The 21356-nt window shown below is 48.9% G+C and overlaps 1 protein-coding gene across 1 annotated transcript in view; it reads right to left on the reverse strand.

The window, feature by feature from the left end:
* DLGAP2 (DLG associated protein 2) overlaps nucleotides 1–21356 on the reverse strand; it is a gene marked incomplete at its 3' end in the record, with an annotated part of 702831 nt that overhangs the window by 13236 nt on the left and 668239 nt on the right. The window contains exons 10-13 of the mRNA XM_082680415.1: nucleotides 13714–14063; nucleotides 12769–12810; nucleotides 6777–6862; nucleotides 4734–5149 (exon numbers count right to left, since the gene is read on the reverse strand). Of these exons, the coding sequence (XP_082536541.1) occupies nucleotides 4734–5149; nucleotides 6777–6862; nucleotides 12769–12810; nucleotides 13714–14063 (894 nt within the window). The remainder of the gene's footprint in view (nucleotides 1–4733; nucleotides 5150–6776; nucleotides 6863–12768; nucleotides 12811–13713; nucleotides 14064–21356) is intronic.

Here is a 21356-nt window from a genome sequence, read left to right on the forward strand (position 1 = left end):
CCCTGGGCACAGCGACCGAGCCACGCCCCCTGCCACCGCCGCCATCCAGGGAGCATCGCCCCTCCACACGGGAGGACTGGGGGATCCATGCTGGACACCGAACCCCGACGTCGGCGTTAACGTGACTAGTGAAGCCGGGGTCCCTTAGATGAGGAAGGAAATCATCAAAGCCCCCAGCTCTGTGAGCCTGTGGGTCCACGCATCGGACTTGGTGATGTTCAGATTATTAGCTTTGGGGCAGAGCTGTTCTGGGGGCGAGAGAACGTCCCAACACCTCTCGAGAGACCCCATTGTTGAGTTCCTTATACCATTCATATTTCTACAGACCTGCTCAGTAAGATCTTTGTGGTTCTGGAACCATTTCTTTTATTTCAGAAAACATCCTATTGTTTTTATGCCACTTACCCGTTTGGTTTAACATAATTAACACAAAAATCCCAAAACACTAGTCTAGTGATGGTTTACAATCCCTCCAGAATATATAAATATATATAATATAAATATATTATAAATATATATAATATATTTATATAATATAAATATATTATAAATATATATAAATAATATATATATAAATATATAAAAATATATATTTATTATATTTTTATATATAATATAAATATATTATAAATATATGTGAATATATATTATAAATATATATTTATATAATATAAATATATTATAAATATATATAATATTTATGTATTAACAATAGGAAGCCTGCTTTAACATGACTTAACTTGAACCAGTATTTAACTGGGCTCATGATGTTTTTATTAACCACAGAGGGCTGAATGAATCTAAATTCGTTCAATCGACTCAGTGAGCTGTGATTATAAAATTACAGTTCAGGAGAAAAGTTATCTCATGTAATGGAAATTTCAATATTCCAAGCTCAGGGTTTTGGTTCCACAGCCATGTAATTTAAGCTTCGCTTTTTGAAAGGGCCGTAACCAATAACCCTGTATCTGTTCTTAAAATGAGGACTGGACTTGAAGGTGATCTGACCTTTAAACATTACTAGGGAAACAACTAAACGTGACTGGTACGGTGCTAGCTTAATGGGCAAAGCATACAGTTCAGGTTCAAAACAACTGTTCTGTCATCCTTGTCCACAAAAAAATAAAGCCAGGCAAATAAGAGAAGAAATTAAGAAAATCATAAAAAGGACCCAGCAGATCTGTTCTCTGTTCTTTGCCTCCGAGCCTCATAGAAATGCAGTCGCACGTAGTTATTAAACGGTGGTAGGAAAACCCACGCAGAGTCACGATTATTGAGCTGGTGCCTGAGGAACGGGGTCTTCCCCAGCCTGGCCGAGGGCGACTGCAGGATGCGTGGGGTTTAGATGCTATGCTTTAAGAAGGCATGAGCAGGGCTGCGACCCACCCCGGGTGTGAAGGCCGCACCTCTTCCCGCCTTCTTCCTCTCTCGGACTCTCAGCTGCACAGGGCTTCTGCCACGCACTGCTGGTGGATAATCGATGTACCAAGTGCGAGCCTTCCAGGAGCCTAAGATGTCAAACGACAGCGGGGCCCGGGCGGTAAGAGCTCTGGGAAAACGCAGAGCCGTCCCCACCTTTGAGCAGCATGTCCCCAAGGCAGTGGAGGACGACAGAGCCCAGGGACTCCAGAGGTAGTGGCTCAGCCTTCCCCTCGGTCAGGTGCAGAGTCCACGTCTAAGGGAAGGTCTTCCTGGAGGGTCTCCCAGCCAGTTCTCTGCCTCTGCTTGTGCCCCTGATCCTGCTCTCTCATCACCATCCCTCCGCCGACCTGCTTGACCAAACCCACCTCCCCGCAAGGTCCAGCCAAGATGTCACCGTCACCAGGAAGCCTTCTCAGATTTTCCCTGCCGGCAGCATCTCTCAGGCTCCTGAGAGAGTCTTTTAAAAGCACTGGATCTGCACTGCTCTTGCTACACTTTATATTTCTCACTCGCCATGAGCAGCTCTGCCCTGGTCTTACTTCACCCCTTCTTAAGTCACTGCAGCTTCCGTGCTATACACTCCTTTTCGTATCCACCTGCAGTCTATCGAACGACTCATAGTATGGGTTCAGCAAATATCTGCTGGGTGTTTACAAGATGCAGAGAGTCCAGAAGAAGGTCCCAAAAAGATAGAAAAAAACTTGTGTATGGAAATACAATTGAGGGACGGCAGAAACTCCCTTTCCTCTCTGCCTTGTTGAAGGAAAAATGTGTTCTCCAGATGTCCAGTAATAAGGCAACTGAACATCCTAAGTGATGGACTGTTACTGTTGATGTGGGTCACTGCAGATCATCAAATCGTATTTTAGACACAGTACACTTACGGCATTACTCCCAGAATTTTCTTGAACGCCCCAGTGGCAAGAAAATCATAACTTAGGACAACGCTTCAGCGCTGAAGCCTTTTAATTTCACCTCTTAACTTCCAAGGGCTGAGGCACAACCCAAGTATGTATTTTAAGGCTCAGGGATTCTCTCTGGACCACAAATGGGTGTCACAGATTCAGAGAATCAGAATGAAGTAAACGGCCAGGGATAGGGGCTCCACATTTTCTAAAAGAGCAGAAGAAGACAGTGTTAGGATACAAAGGACAAGTTCCCAGGAATGGAACATCTGGACTGAAGAATGTCGGGCAGCGTGGTGGGAAAGCACAGCTTTTGACAAAAGACAGCTCCGACTTCGAGCCTGGATTCCACTGCTCTACTCTGTGGAACGTGAGGCAAGATTTTAACCTCTCTGAACCTCAGTTTCTTTACTTCCATAAAGGTGACAGTATTTTCTAGGTATCATGATATGCTGAGCCCTTGAAGATGTAAGTGATGCAGTTAGCGTAGCCCTTGGCACTGTGTTCAGTACAGGACGGCTTAGAGATTTCTTTTAAAAAACATATCTTTAAAAAAAACTATAATCCTTGATAAAATCGTAACTGAATTAGCGGTACACACTAAATACGGAAAATCTGCCACGGCAGGTTTTGCTCTGCGTTGTCTCACAAACACAGCAAGGACGCAAGGCCTCCATCTCTTCCACGCACAGAGGGAGACCAGAATCTTGTGGATGTGTCCTAACTGGTGTAAATCCACATGGTTCTAGAATAAAATGCTACCGACATACTGTGGGGTAAGCCCTGACAAGGGTTACCTCTTGCTGAACTGTCCCCCCATCTCCTCCCCTTCAAAGGTATTTCACGGAGGAACCACAGGGTGTAGGAAACACATCCCGACTCATCAACCTCAGGCTCACGTCTCACAAGCCCCGAGGACCGCTCACCAAGCCCGGGCTGAACGCGGGGGTGTGCACAGAGCGGGAGCTGACAGTCTCCTTCAAATCCCGGGTCAGCTCTGGGTAAAGAGGATAAATCCCTGATACAATTCAAACGGTGTCGCCCCGTTGAAGCACATACTGACAAGTGAAGAAAAGCTGCGGGAAACGAGGGATTTTTAAACATCGGATTGAGCGCAGTCACCGTCGGCTGCGCCCTCGACAGGTGACACGTGTGGACAAACGCATGGGGGCGGGGTGACTTCGGCAGCTACGTGCAGCGATGCCGCATGGCCGGGGCACAGGCTATACTTCCTCCAAAACCCTCAGCGTCTAGTACCCACTCCGGCGAAGGAGGTGTGGGGTGTGATGACTGACAGAGGGATGTGGGAGAAGAGAACTGGGGACCTGAAGGCATGGCGCTCTTCCCCTTTCTTCCTAAGTTAACAATGTACATGTTAACAACTCAGGATCAAAACACCAACCATTTTCTTAGACTCCTCAGCGGCCAGGGCCACTGTGTCTATAAGTTACCGTCCTGAAACTTTCATCCTCATGCCTCCACTGCCAGGATTATTGACATATTCTCCTATAGCAGATTTCTGGACATGCAACGTCAGGGCGACATTTCCAAGGATGTCAGGTGTGCTTTTGAACTTCAGGATTTATACTGATCTAGCAATTGTACAAAGGACTTCATGGAAAAAGAAAAAATTAAAAAGAGCACGCTTTGTCGAGGTAAGACATTCAGAAACGCCTCTGTGAAACTGTATTTGGTAAAGACAAAATTTGTTAGTTGTATGTACGTTGCAATCGTTCTTGTGGTATTCTTGGTCTATAAACAAAAGTCAGGAGGTATCTGTTTCGAAATCAACACAGCAATTCATAAAGGATGCTGCTTCCGGACAACCCTGACAATAAGTTTCTTCAGGGAAAGGGGAGGCTGGTGCCTTTCTGCGCAAGAGCCGGAGACCCACCTGGCGTAAAGGGTTGGGAGCAGATCTGCGCTGCCCACACGAGGTCGGGGAACTTAGATCCCCACCCGCCCGGGGATGGGGAACCGGGAGCCGCCACCACCAGCTGGCTGGTTAATCGTCTACCGTAGCCAACGTTTCTTTGGCATAAAGCCAATGCAATTTCTTATAAACACGGGACAGTCATGATTCTAGAAAACAGCTGAACTGCTCCATATCAAGTCATTGCCAGAATTCAAGAGAACCGGCACGTGGAACATGAGATAAACTACCTCCCTGTGAGCACAAGCCATCCTGTTATCCAACAAACAAAACAAAACAAAAGGATGCCCTTGAATACTTCAGCGATTGCTTTTCTGCTCGGTTACTGTGTCTGAGAATTGGTGGGAGGCAGCAGGAAGCCCACTCACTTAAATGTACTCAGGGACCCAGGGACCCTGCCTGGGAATTCTACCGTTTGTGTTACGGCAACATCACGAGCGTCTACAAGCCTCAGAGGAGACCTGGGCCCTTACTTTCCTCCGCGAGGTCGTTCTCCTCCGCTTCCCTCTCCATCTCTTTGCACCAGCCTTCCATCCTCTTCGTCTCGCTGTGCAGCAGCTTCAGAAACCAAGCGCCGTCCCTGTGGCACGGAGACACGCGGCCGCCATCCACCGCGTCCATGGACGGCTCCAGCCAGGGGTCGGGAGGGGGCAGGTCGGCAGTGTCCACGGGGGTCCGATAGTCCTCTCGGTAGCTGAAGAGCCCCTGGGTCCGGACGGTCCGCACCGCCCCGTACTGGGTCGGGGTGCTGGGCTCCGAGTGCCTCTGGAAGGAGGACCCGAACTGTAGGCCCTTGTCCTCCGTGGCGACATGTCCTGGGAAGCCCTCCAGCTCCAGGTCCGCCTGCACTGCGGCCGTCACGCTGTTGGAACGCTTAAAGCGTCCGCACCTGCAAGGGAGGCAAGGGGGACAAGTGGGGCCTTTGCGAGGTGGCCTTGTGTAGCAAAACCTAGATGCACTCATCAGGAGTGCGCCTGGGCCACAAGCCGGCACCTCGCGGGGAAGACGAGTGTTTTCATCTCTATTACAAGCACTCTGGTGCTTCACCTATGGCAGAACACCATTTGGCTTTGCAAACAATGAACCTCTACCTTCTACCTAAGTTTCAATGTCTAAATAATGCCCGCTTAAGACTTAAGTTTATTGCACGACACAAGGAGGCTTGATGTATCCCGTGAAACCACTACCTTGGAGTGGTCACTTGCCTTTTAGAAAGACGCTACAAGTTTACTCTCTTCTGTTTGTGGCGTACACGTAAAACGAATCCCTGCTGCTTCTTTTATGTCTACAATTCTTTTAAGTAATTACATCTGTGTCCTACTGAGTTTTGGTGGCTATTCCTATCACAGCTTAGGACATGAGTTTCTTCTCCTATCTGAATAATGTAATATTATCCCGATGTTGTCTTTTATGCAAAACAATGAATCCAAATTCTGACCTCAGCAGGTGTTTAAAAAACATTTTCATCGTGTGTATTTAAACGTCAGTCATTCCACACAGCCAGTTACTGAAATGACTGGCAGAAGTGAACATAATAGGAGTGCAGATTTTGCTGGTGAGAACTGTGTGTGTGTGTGTGTGTGTGCGCGCGCGTGCGCGCGTGCATGTGTGTCTGCACATCCAAACTTTGCCCATGCTACATGTTTTGGCTCCGCAGCAACTGGCCCCCCAGATGGCACACAGCTGTGAGTACAGCTGGTTAATGGACCTGCCACCATCTCCTGCCCTGGAGGCAAAGGAGCTGAGAACAAGTCACCACGGGGGATGGAGACAGCCAGCCCAGGTCCCCAGGTACAGACGACGACGTGCGGGTTCTGAGAGCTTGGTGTCCTGGGGAAGCCATCAGTTTGTGTTCTGAATTCCTTGGCAATCAAAATCTTTGCGGGTTGGTCCTAAAGCCCTCCACCGTGAGCGAATCACTGGGGCTTCACGATGTAATGCGCTCATCAAAATTTGTGCTTATGAAATTTACAAGATATGCTATTTTAAATATAAAATAAAACAGTCATCCTGTTTTTGTTACAAAAACAACACTCCTGTAATGGACTTCTCTGTGTTTGACAGTTTGAGGGGTTCCTTTGAAGTGTCACAATCCCAGCACAGCTAAGGTCTTAAACATCTTTCAATCTCCCTCCCTCTCTCTCTGTCTTTCCTTTTACTTTTAACATGATAAGGTGAGAAAACCTGTGTTTGTTTCACCCTCAGCCTGTTTTTTCCCTTTGGATAAAGGACTGTAACATTCAGAGCTGCCAGCCCCCCTGCTTTCGTAGGTGGTAAATTACTTTAGAAGAAGCGGGTCCCCTGCCGCTTGCAGAAACAAGGCATAGGAGGATGTTAATTCACACTTACAATGATATACGTTGAAAAGTATAAAGATATGACCCTGTTTCCTGGCCTGAATTATTGATGGTCAAATGGCCTGCATTATTGATGGTCAGTGTGGTCTAGACACTTGCAGTCAGGTTACAAACCAAGAGCCCCGCTTGGGAGATGGCGGGTATCTGGGGGCTGGTTACCGTTTCTCGTTCTCCACCTGCACGCCAACAGACTGGTACTCCCGCAGGCCACGGCTCTCCGTGTCAGAGTCGGTAGCTGTTTCCACCTAATTCAACACAGAACACCTTATTTTAGAACCAAGACAAGGGACCTGGGTCAGGGACTATTTGTGTGTGTGTATTCATTTGTGGTAATTAATTATGTATCTGTTTAATTAATGCAGAGATGCACTTGACCCAGGAAAATGACAGAGAGAGGGAAATGCACTCATCGTGGTGTAAGTCGCTACTGCGTTCCGTCAAATTCTGTGTCACCACTTGAACTCAACAGGGCATCTCAGTCTTTTAAATGTATGCAAATGAAATGGCTTTGTTTCGCTCCCGGCAAAAAAATAGGCTTTGTTAGATCGCGTTTTGAGAGGACTTGAAAGCTCTTATCACACCCTACAGGTACAGCATGAACCAGAGAGAGCTAACAAAACACACACGCGATTTAATAGGACTGTGCTGACGGCTGCATCCACATACAAGAACACACGGAAGGAGTTTAAGCATTTACCAGGAGCACCGGGGCAACCTCTCCATCTGCGCCTACATAGAGCTGTCTCTCTTTTTGTTAATGATGTGCCCAGAGCAGGGCGATGTCAGAACAGAACAGAAATCGTACATTCTACACACAATCCTTATGGTGGTTGCGCTTGCCAAAAAGCCTCCCCAAACCCAAAGAAGCATTTATGATCGTCACTGGTATAAAGTTAACTCATGAGAGAATTCTAGTAGCGCAGGTTTTCTAAACAAACAAACAAGTAAACAAACAACCCCCCACCTGCCCCGCAAACTCTCAGTATGAAAAGTCTGCAAAACCAAAGGTTAGTTTAGTCAAATATTATCCCAGCTACTACACTGTCCCTTTTCCTTTTCACAAAGAATATTGCCTATTGTCTCAAAAGGACTTTTGACCCCAATCCACAAATGTCATAACTAAACTGTAAAACACATCTTTTCTTAAAAATATTAATGATCGCTGCAAAGGTAAGATACAAACCATTAAACGAATAATCAGGACGCTCTCCTGTGAGTTATGAGAAAAAAGATGTACTTAACAATCGTGCCTGTAACTTGGGATGCCCCTCGGCTAAGCCTTTGTCACTGGGGACTGACTCATTTTGTGGTGAGTAGAAGTGGTACTAAGAGCGAGCCGGCATTTGTTTTCCGCTGACCCCGCACCGGGTACCATGCTAAGAGCAGACAAGTGTTACTACACCTGGTGCACATGATACCCTATGTCGTTTCCAGCCACATCGAACACTGAGGAATCAGAGAAGGTGAGTAACTTGCCCAGGGGTGCACAGCTTGTCGGGGGCAGAGCCATGCTCTGCACGGATCCGCTGTGGCCAGAATCAGCGTGGCCACATGGAGACCCTGCAGCTCCCGGTGGGCTGCGGAGCTGGGGACAGCAGCCGGGGGCTGCTCACTGTTTATTGGTGTAATTCTGAAAACATGCACAGAAGTCATCTCTCATTTGTGTTGCATATTTTGGCGGCTGGAACAGGAAATAGGTTGACTGCAGGGGGAAACGCGCTTGAATAAAATTCCTAACCTTGCTATTAATCACCACGTCTTTTGAGTTTCAAGTGGGTCACAGCTCACATAAATGTTACCTTGCTGGGTGGGGAGACTGTTATTGTTTTACACAAAAAGATTGCAATAAAAGTTAATATATTAAAAATGTTACCCCATGTCAGTGCAAAAGGACCTGCCTTGTGCTTTAAGTGCTATTGCACTCTATGGCTATAACCTGATTTATTTAATCAGTCTTCAATGGAGGGATAATTTGGTTATTACTAGTTTTCTGACATTGTCAATGACGCCGCTATGAATACATGTCTGCACGTGCATGTACTTTGGTGACTATACTCCCAGCCCACGTGGTGGCTGAGGCAAAGGTATCCCATTTTACAATGTGGGTAGGTATTGTCGAATTTGATAGATACATAATATGGGTGAAATTGCTTCATTCGTATAGTTTTAGAGAGGTATTTGTAATGGAAAGAGCATTAGCTTTTCATCATAAAAATGTTCCAAGTATTTGCCTTACTTTTTCCAGTCTTGGGATTCTGGTCTAAAGAAGTTACCTCGAATTCTAACAAATTATAAGGTGACACGTGGGAAAAATAGGAGGCTAGGAAAGTAGGATAATAGTAACATATGGTAAGTTTTCATTTCTCATGACACAGAAGAGCTGTGCAGCTCTGAAAATGATGGTTTAAGGATGACACCACGAAAGATGCTTACGATACAATGTCCACTAAGGAATGTAGACTAGCAGGTGGCGTGAGCGGTCAGATCACAAGACGTGTATGCACTCATACAACATACACATCTTCACAGATACATAAACATGCCATAAAGTGACGAAAAAATACGACCAAGGTATCACAAAATGCTTTTTTCTTCCTTTCTCTAGTGTGTACGTTTTCTCTTATAATTCTCTTATTTTTACAGTGAATGAGGAAAAGCAGCTTTGGAGGCAGTCAAATCCCGCCACTTGCCGGCCGTGTGGTACTTGGGTAAATCTCTTAAATTCAGTGGAGTCTTTTCTTCCTACTCTCAAAAGCGAGGCAAGCGCTGGGCACTTGGTCTGATCGACGTAAGACTCTTTGGGTGGAGCCAGATTCAGCTCAGTTTCTCCACAGCACATCTAACGCTCTGCCCTCTCACGCCCGCTTTTAGGATCATCAGCTATATTAACAATAAGGTACTAAATTCAAGGAGTTTATATTGAATGACTTTTAGATTTTACAGTGTTTGTCATATGAAGCCTTTGTAAGAAAAACATGAAGATACAGCTCTACTTTTCAGAAGGTAAAGGTGAAGGGGGATATGATTCAGTGGTACAAGGTCAGGATGAGCTAAGTATTTATCATTTCAGAAATCCTGGGACAGCTTTATGTAGACGGGGAAAAGAAGTAAATTTGGGACAAAGAAAAGGAATTACTGTTTTGCACGGTGGAAAGGAAATCAAAGGGATCTTTTCCCGAGAGAAAATTCTGCCTAGGAGGGTAAAAGGATTGTAAAGGTTTGGAGAAATATATGCGTACATTCATTTTTTTTTACAAGATCCACGGTGTTCCAGGCATTGAGAAGAAAGATGAAATCAGCAAAATCCCTGTATTTTAAGCGAACTCTCTGTGAAGCAAACGCTGTACTGGAGGTGCTCACTGATGAAAGGGGAAAGGACCAGCCCATCGCTGCAGTGAGTGGTGGGCGCCGGGATCCGGAAGCCCCCGCCTCACTCTCCCCGGGCCTCAGTGGAGGGACGGATGCCGAGCCTCGGGCCAGGAGGAGCAGTGGGAAGGGCGGTCCCGCACAGACCAGTTAGGGAACAAGGAGTTTGGTGTGGCCGGCGTGTGTGTGAGTGCACACGTGTGTGCGTGTATATGCCTGTACGGACGTGTGCACGTGCATGTGTGCAGCACACGTGTGTACACGTGAGCGCACACGTGGGACTGTGCATGTGTGTGCGTGGCCCGTGTTTTCGGGAGGTGAAGTCTGATCGCCCGTGGTTGGAAGCACCAGAGAGGAGCAAGCCGTTACCAGGATATTTGCTGGAGCTCCAATCTCAAGTTTTTGCTCTAAACTGAGCTCATTTTAGGCTCTGCCTTCGAAACTTCACACATAGCAAAGCGGGTACATTGCTTCCCATACAAAGTCCCCGCAGTTCCCTCAGGGACTTATTACAAGTCCAACAGTTAAATATGATTTGCCAGCCCTGCTCTGTGAGATGCTCGCAGCCCCAGCAGAAGCAGTTAGGAAGGTGGGGTGGGGAGGGAAGGCTTGCTGGAAACATGAAAAGGCTGGGACTCCGAGGGCGTCCTGGGTCAGGGTAAATCAGCATCACCACAGAGGATGTTTAAACCCAGTAACCAGCTGGTGACACCCCAGAGTGGGAATCGCTCCCATTTTAGAGATGGGTTGACTGAGGCAGACGGGATTGAATGATCCCTGACATTAAACCACATCACAGGGTATGGGAACAGTAAACATGTTCTACAGAGTTTCACACACACACACACATACAAGTAGAAACTGCAATAACAGACAAACCACAGATAAAAACAAAAGTGAGCACAAAGAAAATAGCTAAATGTCACCACCATCGTGAAGAAAAGTGAAGTAGGGCCAGGTGTGGGCTCCAAGTGAGAAGACAGGTGTGCTGGCTGGGATATGTCACCAGGAGGGACCCAGGTGTAGCGCACACCTGCAGGGCCTGGGGCAGGATGTCACGGGAGGAGCCCTGAGCTGAGCCCCTGAGGACCCCACACATCAGTGCTCATCCTGGGCCCGGGCTCCAGGGAAGGTGCAGGCAGGAGGGCACACTCTGCTCGGTGGGAAGGACAGTGTCTGTACAATGAAAAGACTCTGCACTTTCTAAGTTTCCCCAACAGCTGTGGTTCTGGGAACCCGTCAGGTCCTGGTTCTGGCAGGCCAGGCGGGAACCCGTCCCCCCAGTGCTGGACGGGCTCGCAGAACACCAGCTACCCTGCCCTGCAAGCTGAGGACAGCGTGATGGGGCTGGGGGCGTTGCCGCCCTCCACGAGGGGTCATGGGGTGAGAACCACAGCAGGCTCCCGGGGGGGTGTCACCGCAGGACCCTCATTTCTTCCCCTTCCGTGTGCGGCAGGAGACTGCAGGCTGGGGTCCCATCCTCCCCCTGTGGCTGTCGACCTGTAGGCAAGTCACTCACCCCCAGCCTCGGGCTCCCCGTCCCTGACGGGGATGTGGCTCCAGCTGGCCCGTGGGGCTACTGTGAGGATGAGGGCAGCCCGGGGCGGGGCTGGGACGCAGACTCAGCAGATCCACACGTGGCCCCAAGCCAGCCCCGTTCTTCGCCCTCAGCGTCACCTCTACTTTGTGCCCTGCCCACCCTGACGCCCTCGAGCATTCTTCTAGAGCTTTCTAGGCATCTAGGGGTGGTCCTCCCATCGTCTCGGTCTTCACTTCATCCCTCTTCCCCCCTGTGCCCTCGAGCTGGCGCCCCACACCCATCTGTGTCCCAATTATCCTGACACTCAAGTTTCTTGGACGACATCTTCTTTGGCTTCCAGCTCACTTCCCTTGGCCACCGCGAGGTGACAAGCTCACATCGTGCTGTGACATGCCACCAGGAGGAAAGCGGAACCCCTGCATTCGCACGCTCGCCCACACTCGCCCACCGACACTGACCGAGAGCTCGCTATGTGCCAGGCGCTGTGCTAGGCGCTGGGTACCAAGAGGCGGCAGGTGCGCCCGGCCGGCACGCGATGCGCAGCTGGGGGCGGGTCCGGTGAGGCTGGTAGGGAGGGTGGCCTGGGCAGAGCGGGGGCCCTCTGGGGAGAGGCACTGCGGCCGGAAGCAGAATGGGGCGTGGGGGGGTGGCTCCTGGGGTGACTTGCAGGCAGGAAGTGGTGGCCGGATAAACTCGCTTTATGGGCGTCTGGAATTCCCTGAAATTATCTGAATTACCTGGAAATTCCCGCTATTTTCGGGTAAGTCAGCAACTCCTCGTGTTTGGAAGTCGACCCTCCAGCCTTGTTTGTGGCTGGGTGGGCCGTGCCCCTGTGGGAGGGGGCGGGTGGGCAGACCGGGGGGCACACGCGCCCAGGAAGGTGACCTCGGCCTCCTGAGCTTGGGGGCCTCACAAGTCTCGTCTGGAGATGTGAGTCTAATGGCAGAGCGACCCCCGAGTGAACGCCAGCTGCCCCCGTACCAGTACCCCCCGCCTGGCCAGGCCTCGTCTGCAGCGAGTCGCCTGCCCGTTTGAGCCCCAGTTTCGTCCTCATCAGAGTGGGGCTGATTCTGTGTCATCAGGGGATGCAAGGGTTCCCTGCAGTAATCTGGGAGCACCTAGCATAGAGCCTGGCATATAGAATCAGGACAGAGAGAGGTGACATGAGCAGTTGTATGGATAATCCAAAAAGGGAGAAAAAGAAAATTCATGCGTACTTGGCTTTGGAGTTATTTCGGTACTTACATCTGACCTTGGGTATGGCTGGTGCTCTGGGAATTCAGAGTCCTAAACAAAACAACGAAGCCACAGTGTGGAGACCGGGTTCAGAGGACCCAGACCAGCGGGCAGTCTCCCCAGCCTGCGGCCCCCGGCCCCCGACGCCCAGGACACGGCTCCCCTCTCACACCAGCTGAGCTCGCAGGCCCTCCTCCCTGGCGCCAGGGAAGCCCTCGGCTGGACTCGGGCTGGTGGAGGCGCCCGTGCTCGCCGAGGACGCCACGGGGAACCTGCCTGGCTGGCCGACACCACCTCTTGCAGGGAGTCACGGCAGAAATCCTGGGAAACGTGGTCCGCGCGAGGCCTGTCCTGGGCCGTCCCCGGGTTGGGGCAGGAGCTGGGTGGTGCTCTTCCTAGCTAGGCGCCTTCCCCGCCCCTGCGCCCGAGTGGACGCGGTGGTGGGAGCTGGTGTAGGGGCGGCCTCTGCGGCCTGAGCGGAGGTGGCTTGGCCCTCAGTGCTCAGAACACAGTGAACCAGAGCTAACCCACCAGCGTCCTGGGGTCGGCGCGGGGACTTTCGGGCTCACCTCGAGTAGCTGTGAGCCCCTTTTTCGTACAAGCAGCCCTTCCCTGTCATTCACCTTTGGTCCCAATGCCCTTCCTCCCCTCTCTACTGTTCGGCCACAAGACTAAAAATCAGGTTTCAACCACAAAACCTCCTTCTTAAGTGTCAGCATAACCTATTTCCATACTCTCCAAGCAGCTGGCAGCCCCTGGAAATGCCTGGGGGGGGCCCTCCGGGTGGCGGGTGGGCCTGGCCGGGGCATCCCGCCCGCTGCACCCACAGGCCGGCCTCCCCTGAAGGCCGGGCCCAGGCTCTGAATCCTCTGGCCCCGCGGGGTCCCTGCGAGGGCCCGGGCCAAGGCCAGCAGTGCTTGGTCTGTGTCACCGTGGGGGGCACGCGGGAGGTACCTGGACCCCGATGGAGGAGCGTCGGCTCTGGAGGAAGCTCTCGGCCTTGGACACGAGGGTGGTCTTGTCACCCGTCCGCGCCGAGCCGCCCTGGCCCTCGGCGGCATGGCGCTGGGCCGCGGCCGTCTCCAGGGCCAGGCTCATGGCCTTGTTGCTGTCCAGACTGTCCGTGGAGTTGTAGAGGCCGCGGCCGTCCTGGGGCCACGGGGCCATCCTCTGGGCGCGGCTGTCCTGGTAGGCGTCCTGCGTGGACTCGGTGCTGCTCTGCGCCGTCACCGAGATCAGAGGCTTGGAGGTGGCGCGGGGGGGTACGGGCGGTGGTGTCTTTTTGTAGTTGGTGTAGGACACGGCTGGAAGAGAGACAGAGGTCCGTCAGCGGGGCCGGGTCCCCGCCGCCCGCAGGGAATCTGGTCCACGACCGAGCCCTCCCTTGGCCACTGGGCAGGTTTCTCCCCGATGTCTAGCCTAGCAAAATGAGGCAGAGTGTGGGGAAAACCCTTTATGCTCAGAGAGAGTCGACAGGGATGTGTGTATAACAGCGAAAAACTATAAAAAACACCCCCAAATCCAGCAGAATAAGTAACGTCTGACTCAGCAGGGCAGAAGGAAGCCACACCATCGTCTACACGCCGGTCATGGTAGCAGGCGAGATGCTTATAACTCCAAGTTAAAAAAGCAGGGCCTACTCGACTCTATCCAGCCTAAGATGGAATCTATTGTAAAGAAAATCTGTGAATGAAGAAAGATGAGAAGTACATTTTAACCACGGGCATCATTCAGTGACGGTGTGGCTGACAGTTCTCTGTATATCCTACCAACGCTTCTGATGAATAGGTATTCTTTTAATCATGGAGAAAAACACACAGTATCAGAAAGCTCTTTGCTCCCCATAAGTACACGCTCCCTGGGTACAAGCCGTAGGAGGCGACTGAGAAGGGACCCGGGTCTCCACGTCTACCCGGTTCATAACCACCACTTCGCCTCCTCTGAGCCCCGCACACACTGGAGTTCTACACATGACGCTGACAGTAAACCCCCCAAAGAAAATAAGTGCAATTCGACATGAAATGATATTAACTGCCTCTTAGAAGGCACCCCAAATTCATCAGGTATATTTGCTGGGCTCTGGGTGTTACCAATTTTCACAGCAGGAATATATCACATCTGCTCTGAAGGAATGGGTTTTCCATAGGTGCTGGTCGTGTTTCTTTACCTGGAAGGAAGGATTGGCAGAAGTGTTTCCGAGAGGGACCCGGGCACCCTCATCATCACGCAAAGCACGCGCACCCAGGCAGGGTGCAGGCGTTGGGGGCTGTTGGCCTGGGGACAAGACGTGCCCAGGAGGACGGCCTGGGAGGGCCGAGCCTCGTCCGTGAGGACAGACGGAGCAGCTGTTTCCTTTCAGGGCCTCCAGACACCGTGCCCGGGGATCACCATCCTGCTGCTGTGTGGAAATGCACCATTTCCTCTCCTGTGTGTGGGGACTTCAACCAACATTCCTAACCTTTACCCTCTGCGCCAGTGATTTTTATATCTGCGTGAATGGATTTTCCCAAGAAATAAAGCCTCAAATGTCATCCCAGATGAACACAGGCAAATAAAACAAAATGAGTTTGTCATGTCAGGATGATCTTAAGACATAACAACTTCTCATGAAAATTTATGAAATGCACACATTTTCGAAAGGATGAATGGGAAAGAGGGGCTGAAGGGTAGGAAACACAGGGGGGCACAGGATTATTAGAAAAACGGGCTTTGAATATGGTTTACACCCGAGAAACCTCTAAAAGCATTCTCTTTAAAGACACTCACCAAGCTCTAGAGGAAAACTGTGGAAAGCTGACTTTATTCAGGGCTTTACTGTGGGAGATTCCGGTGTTTAAGGAAAGGCTCCCAACCTCCAGCACTTACCACCAGCTGCTGTTCTAAATAAGCCCGAATCCGGAGGCTGTGTCGCCAGCCGAAGGAAGGGGCCCTCCCGGACGTGGGGCTGCGAGCGGCTCTTCCTGTTTCCCCCGGAACGTCATCCACACCCCAGGGTCCTTGTGCCTCAAGTCCGCTTCTTAAGGGCACCTTCAACATCCTCAGCAGGCCTGTCCGCCTGTGCTGTCCTAGCGGCTAAAACACTTTGGTTTAAGGAGACCTCTGTCCATCCGGGTTCAGTCAATCACAAGGCATCCACCACCGACCCTGCGGTCCCTCCTGCCCTGGTCCCGCCCTCTGTCCTGTCGACGCAGCCTTTTAACCTCCCTCGCACACCTACCGTCGCGGCCCTGCCAGGCCCCCCTCAGAGCACACCCAGGACTGAACGGGCTTGCTGAAAGCCCAGCATCGTTCCCATGGGGCCCAGGTCACTAGGACACAAGGTCCTAGGAGTCAGGGAGCCCGGCCCCATCACCAGGCTAAGGAACTGCTCCAAGAGCGGAAAACTGCAAAGCAAAGAATACCTGCCTCTTCAAGAACGTTAACTGGTGAATGTTTTATAAAAACATGCTGTCACAGACATAGAGAATGGACTTGAGACACGGGGAGGGGGAAGGGTAAGCTGGGACGACGTGAGAGAGTGGCATGGACGTATATACACTACCAAACGTAAAATCGATAGCTAGTGGGAAGCAGCCGCATAGCACAGGGAGATCAGCTCGGTGCTCTGTGACCACCTAGAGGGGTGGGATAGGGAGGGTGGGAGGGAGACGCCAGAGGGAGGGGATATGGGGACATATGTATACGTATAGCTGATTCACTTTGTTGTACAGCAGAAACTAACACACCATTGCAAAGAAATTCTACTCCAATAAAGATGGTAAAAAAAAAAAAAACCAAACACGCCGTCAACCTGTGGATGCGCTGACTCCGGAGCTTGGAGTTTGCAGCTGCTTCCCCGTGGGCACGAAAGTCACCGGCTGGAGAGCGCGTGGAGAACAGGGAACCCGCCTGCACTGTTGGTGGGAATGTCAACTGGTGCAGTCACTATGGAGAACAGTGTGGAGGTTCCTTAAAAACTAAAAATAGAGCTACCATATGATCCTGCAATCCCACTGCTGGACATATACCCAGAAAAGACAAAAGCTCTAATTTGAAAAGATACACGCATCCCTATGTCCGGAGCCAGGACATGGAAACAACCTAAATGCCCATCGACAGAGGAATGGGTAAAGATGTGGTACATACATACAATGGAATATTACTCAGCCATAAAAAACAATGAAATCTTGCCACCTAGAGATTATCTTGCTAAATGAAGTAAGCCAGACAGAGAAAGACTAATGTCATATGGTATCACTTATACATGGAATCTAAAATATGATACCGTGAACTTATTTACAAAACAAAAACAGAGCCAGACATAGAAAACAAACTCATGGTTAACAAAGGGGAAGGGATAGATTAGGAGTTTGGGATTAGCAGATACACACTACTCTATATAAACTAGATAAACAACAGGTCCTACTGTATAGCACAGGGAACTATATTCAATATCTTGTAATAAACTATAATGGAAAAGAATATGAAAACGAATATATATATGTATATATTATCTGAATCACTCTGCTGTACACATGAAACTAACACAACATTGTAAATTAATTATACTTCCATAAAAAATAAATAAATTTTTAAAAAAGAAAGGGAAATCTCCCATATTTCCATTCTGGTTCTTTTAGAGCTACAGTAAATCTTCCTTGCTTCAGACATAAAGTGATGTAAGCGTGCGTGTGATCTGGGAGAAGCTGCCTTCTCTCAGCCTCAGTTTGCTCATCTGTAAAAGGGAAGCAGCCACAACGTCACTTATCTGCTGTCGCGAGGATGACGGGGAACAAAGCTCACGCAGGGGCGGCGGAGCGCGGTCTCGGGGAGGGCGGCCCTGACAGCGGAGGTCGCTTACAGCTGCTCATGGCTCCTCCTCCAATGGATAGAAAGACAAACACCAACAGCAACCAGCACCCGGCGCCACCTCATTTCTTCGGAGGCTGTTACCGGGTCACCGTAGGGGTGTTTAGGAGACACAGTCTCGGGGAAGAACAATCAGTGTGCACCCCGCCAGGAGCACACCCAGGGGCACGGCTGCAACTGGGAGAGCGTCTCTGTGGCCATCTGAGCTCTCCATCCTTCAGCCTCATGGAAGCTGCAGAACAACCTTGCCGTTGATAGCACTTGTTCTTCCATTTCCCAGATGAGAAAACGGAGGTTCCAGTATCTTTGAACATTTTCCTGAGGGCAGCCAGAGAGTCAGCGGCAGGACGGGACCCAACGCCCCCGCAGCTGCCGACTAGAGAGACTCCTTCCTCCTTTCCCTGACCTCGACCCGGCTCAGCCTGCTCTAATCCCTGGGGTATTCTGGATGGGACCCCTGCATCGAACCCCCCGCCATCCTCTGAGGCAGTTGTCCTCAGGCAGGCAGTGTAGACTCGGGTCCCGGCAGCCTTGCCGGCTGGTTTGCACCACTGGCTGTGGAGTTCCAGGGCTGCCACGCTTCCACGAGCTGTTCCAGGGGACGACCACGTGACGTCCCCCCAGAACGTGGGGCTCCCCTGAAGACATGTGGGCCGACGTTTAGCTAAGTGGCCCAGGGAACGTTCTGGCTGAACACGTGAGGATTTCCCACCCTCTGGGATCCAGTCACCATCTTCTCGATGGGGGAAGTACGTGCAAGGGTGAGACAGTTTTAAGCCCCTGAATGTGTTTATCACTTGTCACTTGATTCCCCTTGAAATGGCTCCAGTGAAAATCCAACACATACATTTATAATGAAATAAGTAGGCGCTACCTAATGTTTTGAGAGTAAATTTACACAAGTTAAAGAAACACATTCAGAAAACACAGATAAAAATTTCCAGGCACCCAGATATCAGATCCATTAGTACACGTTAGTACAGAAGTCCAAACGGGATTTGTAGTTTCAGACGTAAGACAGGCGTTTAACACACATTTTGAATGTCCCTTTTGCCACCCTCTCAGGCCCTATATGCACACGATGTGATCCCTCGTGTGACTTTGAATGAGGCTGTTTACTGCTGACAATGCAACACTTTTATATTCTTGGTCAACTGTATGCTTTTGAATTGGATCATTTAAAAATTCAGTGTCAGTTGTCAGCCTTGGGTAAATAAAAATTAATGTATACGAACTACTTTAGATTAGTAAAATAACACTGTGACAGAAGTTTTGAAAAATAAAGTATATCAACGTACTCATTCATAAGTCCATTCTTTTGACAAATACATGTCGGTACCTATAATCTCACGGAGTAGAATTGTATATTCTTAAACGCCTCCTGAGAATTAGAATTAGAAGCTGGGAAATATAGTAAAGAAAGGACTAAAAATGCTCATTTGAGCATGTTAATTTGCTGCCACGGATTAAAATAAACCATGATAGGTAACGTTTTACACATTCAAGAAAAATATTCGATTATTCAGTTGAACAGTTTAGGTAATAATGAGTGAGCTCATTGTTAGTTACAGGCTGTATCATCTATCATTTTCTACATGTAGGTCATTATATACGAATGAAAATTTTAATTTTAACTTAGCAATGTAATTCTGTCAAAGTGCATACAGCTTCGAAAAGCAGATGAATCAAGAGAGATTTCGAAACATCCCAAGATTTGTTTCAATAAAAGTGATCAAAGATAAATTTTAAAGTAAAAAATGAAATGATTACTTAACATCTTTAGGTGTCTGACGGCCTGACTACTCTATTTTTATTTTTTCATTGAGTCCAGGCAGGAACATTCTTTTGGGTTTAAAAGCCTGTCATCGATTTCTTTCACCATGTGTCTAATGCTGTGAAAATCCCTGGAGATTTTCAAGTGGCTTCCTGATTCTAGGGAGAGAGATTAAAAGGCACTTGTGTTTTAATCCATTTCCTGAGTTAGTCTGGACTCTGCTTATGTCTTGGGGATCAGATGAGTTGGTGAGACTCACCCTGAAAATAATGGGGGTGACAGAAAGCAGCGGCTCTGTGACGTGCCTTCTCTCCTGAGTCTACTGACACCAATGTGAGACTTTGCGCCACCAAGAAAAGGTTAATTACACTATTTAAGATGGAAGGAGCCATGCATATAATACATTTTAGGGAGATTTCTATGAAAATTGTACTAAAACAATAGTAGTGATACTTAAGGGACATGTTTCTCTTCCCTCTTAGAGCGGAATGAGAACCACGGCAGAGGCAGGTGAAAACCGTACTTTCCCAGATATATGCGGTATATATATGCGGGATTGAGTTAATCTCATTGGGACCCTTTCTGAAGAAATGGCTCAAAGCCCTGGTCAGAAGGGTGTGAGCTGGGCAGATGGGGAGAGGCTGCAGCTGCTGACCCTGCTGGCCAAGTGAACTGTGCCCAAAACCTCGTACATGATTTATCCTGATTGTGTGAGAAGGGCCGCATTCCAGACGGCTTTGTCCAATAGCATAGCCCGGAGCCAAGTTTAAATGACCTAAACTTCTGAAATATCTAAACATCTCAGCTCCACTTAAACATCAGTTCCTCCGCATTTGAGCTGCATTTCAACTGCTCAATAGTCACGAACAGCCAATGGGGACAGTACTGGACAGAGGCCAGAGAACATTCTCATTGCTGGATGGTGCTGGTCTAGAGGTTTTCTCCAGGCAAAGTTGAATCAGTATGAGCAGCCCCCATCTGTTCAACAGATGACATAAAGCAGAGGACATCGGTCATAAGGACTTCCCTTTAGGTCTTCAAAGTGTTGGGTTAGCAAATCAACTGAAGGAGAATCTGGAGAAACACATCTTATTGGAGGTAAACTAACTTGAATGGGATGAAATACACTGCTACTCAGTCTCTACTTCCACATGGCTCTGAGTAATCTCAAATGTGAATACATCGTTACTTTAAATGCATGCCTAGTTATCCCTCCACACCTGGAATTCTGGACACATTTCTGAATTCAGTCCTTACAAGTCATTTGCAAGCCAAAAAGGAAATTTAAAAATTAGCATTCTGTCATATAAATACGTAATCAAGATAAAATATTTTTCGAAAGTCAGGCATCGCCGTTCTATTTGAATGTAACAGCGACACTTAAATTCACTGCACTCTTAATTAGAACTTCAAAGATAACAGCATAAAAGGAATTACAGTCATCAAGCCCATGAATGTCTAATGAGAGTTTGGATATTGGAGAAACCAAACCAAAGACAAAGATTCGACATAAAAGATTAAAGCTATTTTGACACTTTAATTAATGTCAGTCTCAAAACGTAAGTGTAAATCAAACAGGACACAGAAGTCTTATCCCACCAGCGTGCACACAGTGATTTCCCTAAAGTTACAAAAACTTGCCTGGGTCCCCCAAGTTCTGGGGCAACATTGATGGGCTGGTGGCACAGACATGTACCTCGGATGTGTTAATTAGCAAGAAATTATAGTCTAACCAGCATCTAACATCTTGCAGACAGTAAAATGAAGTGATGACAGCTGTTTCACGGTTTGAGACACTTCCTGTTTTCATTTTAAATATTTAAAACTCACTTTGCACAAGAAGAACTTGGATTTTCTGAAAAAAAAACTGAGAATGAGCCAACTTTTAAGGATGTGAAGAATCAGATAAGTTTCTAAGTACAGAATTCTGAGTGTTCAAGGGCCCAGGCAGTAAACAAAATGATAACACAACAGG

Source organism: Grampus griseus (genome assembly GCF_964374135.1).
Source record: "Grampus griseus genome assembly, chromosome: 21".
In the NCBI taxonomy this organism is placed as follows: domain Eukaryota; kingdom Metazoa; phylum Chordata; class Mammalia; order Artiodactyla; family Delphinidae; genus Grampus; species Grampus griseus.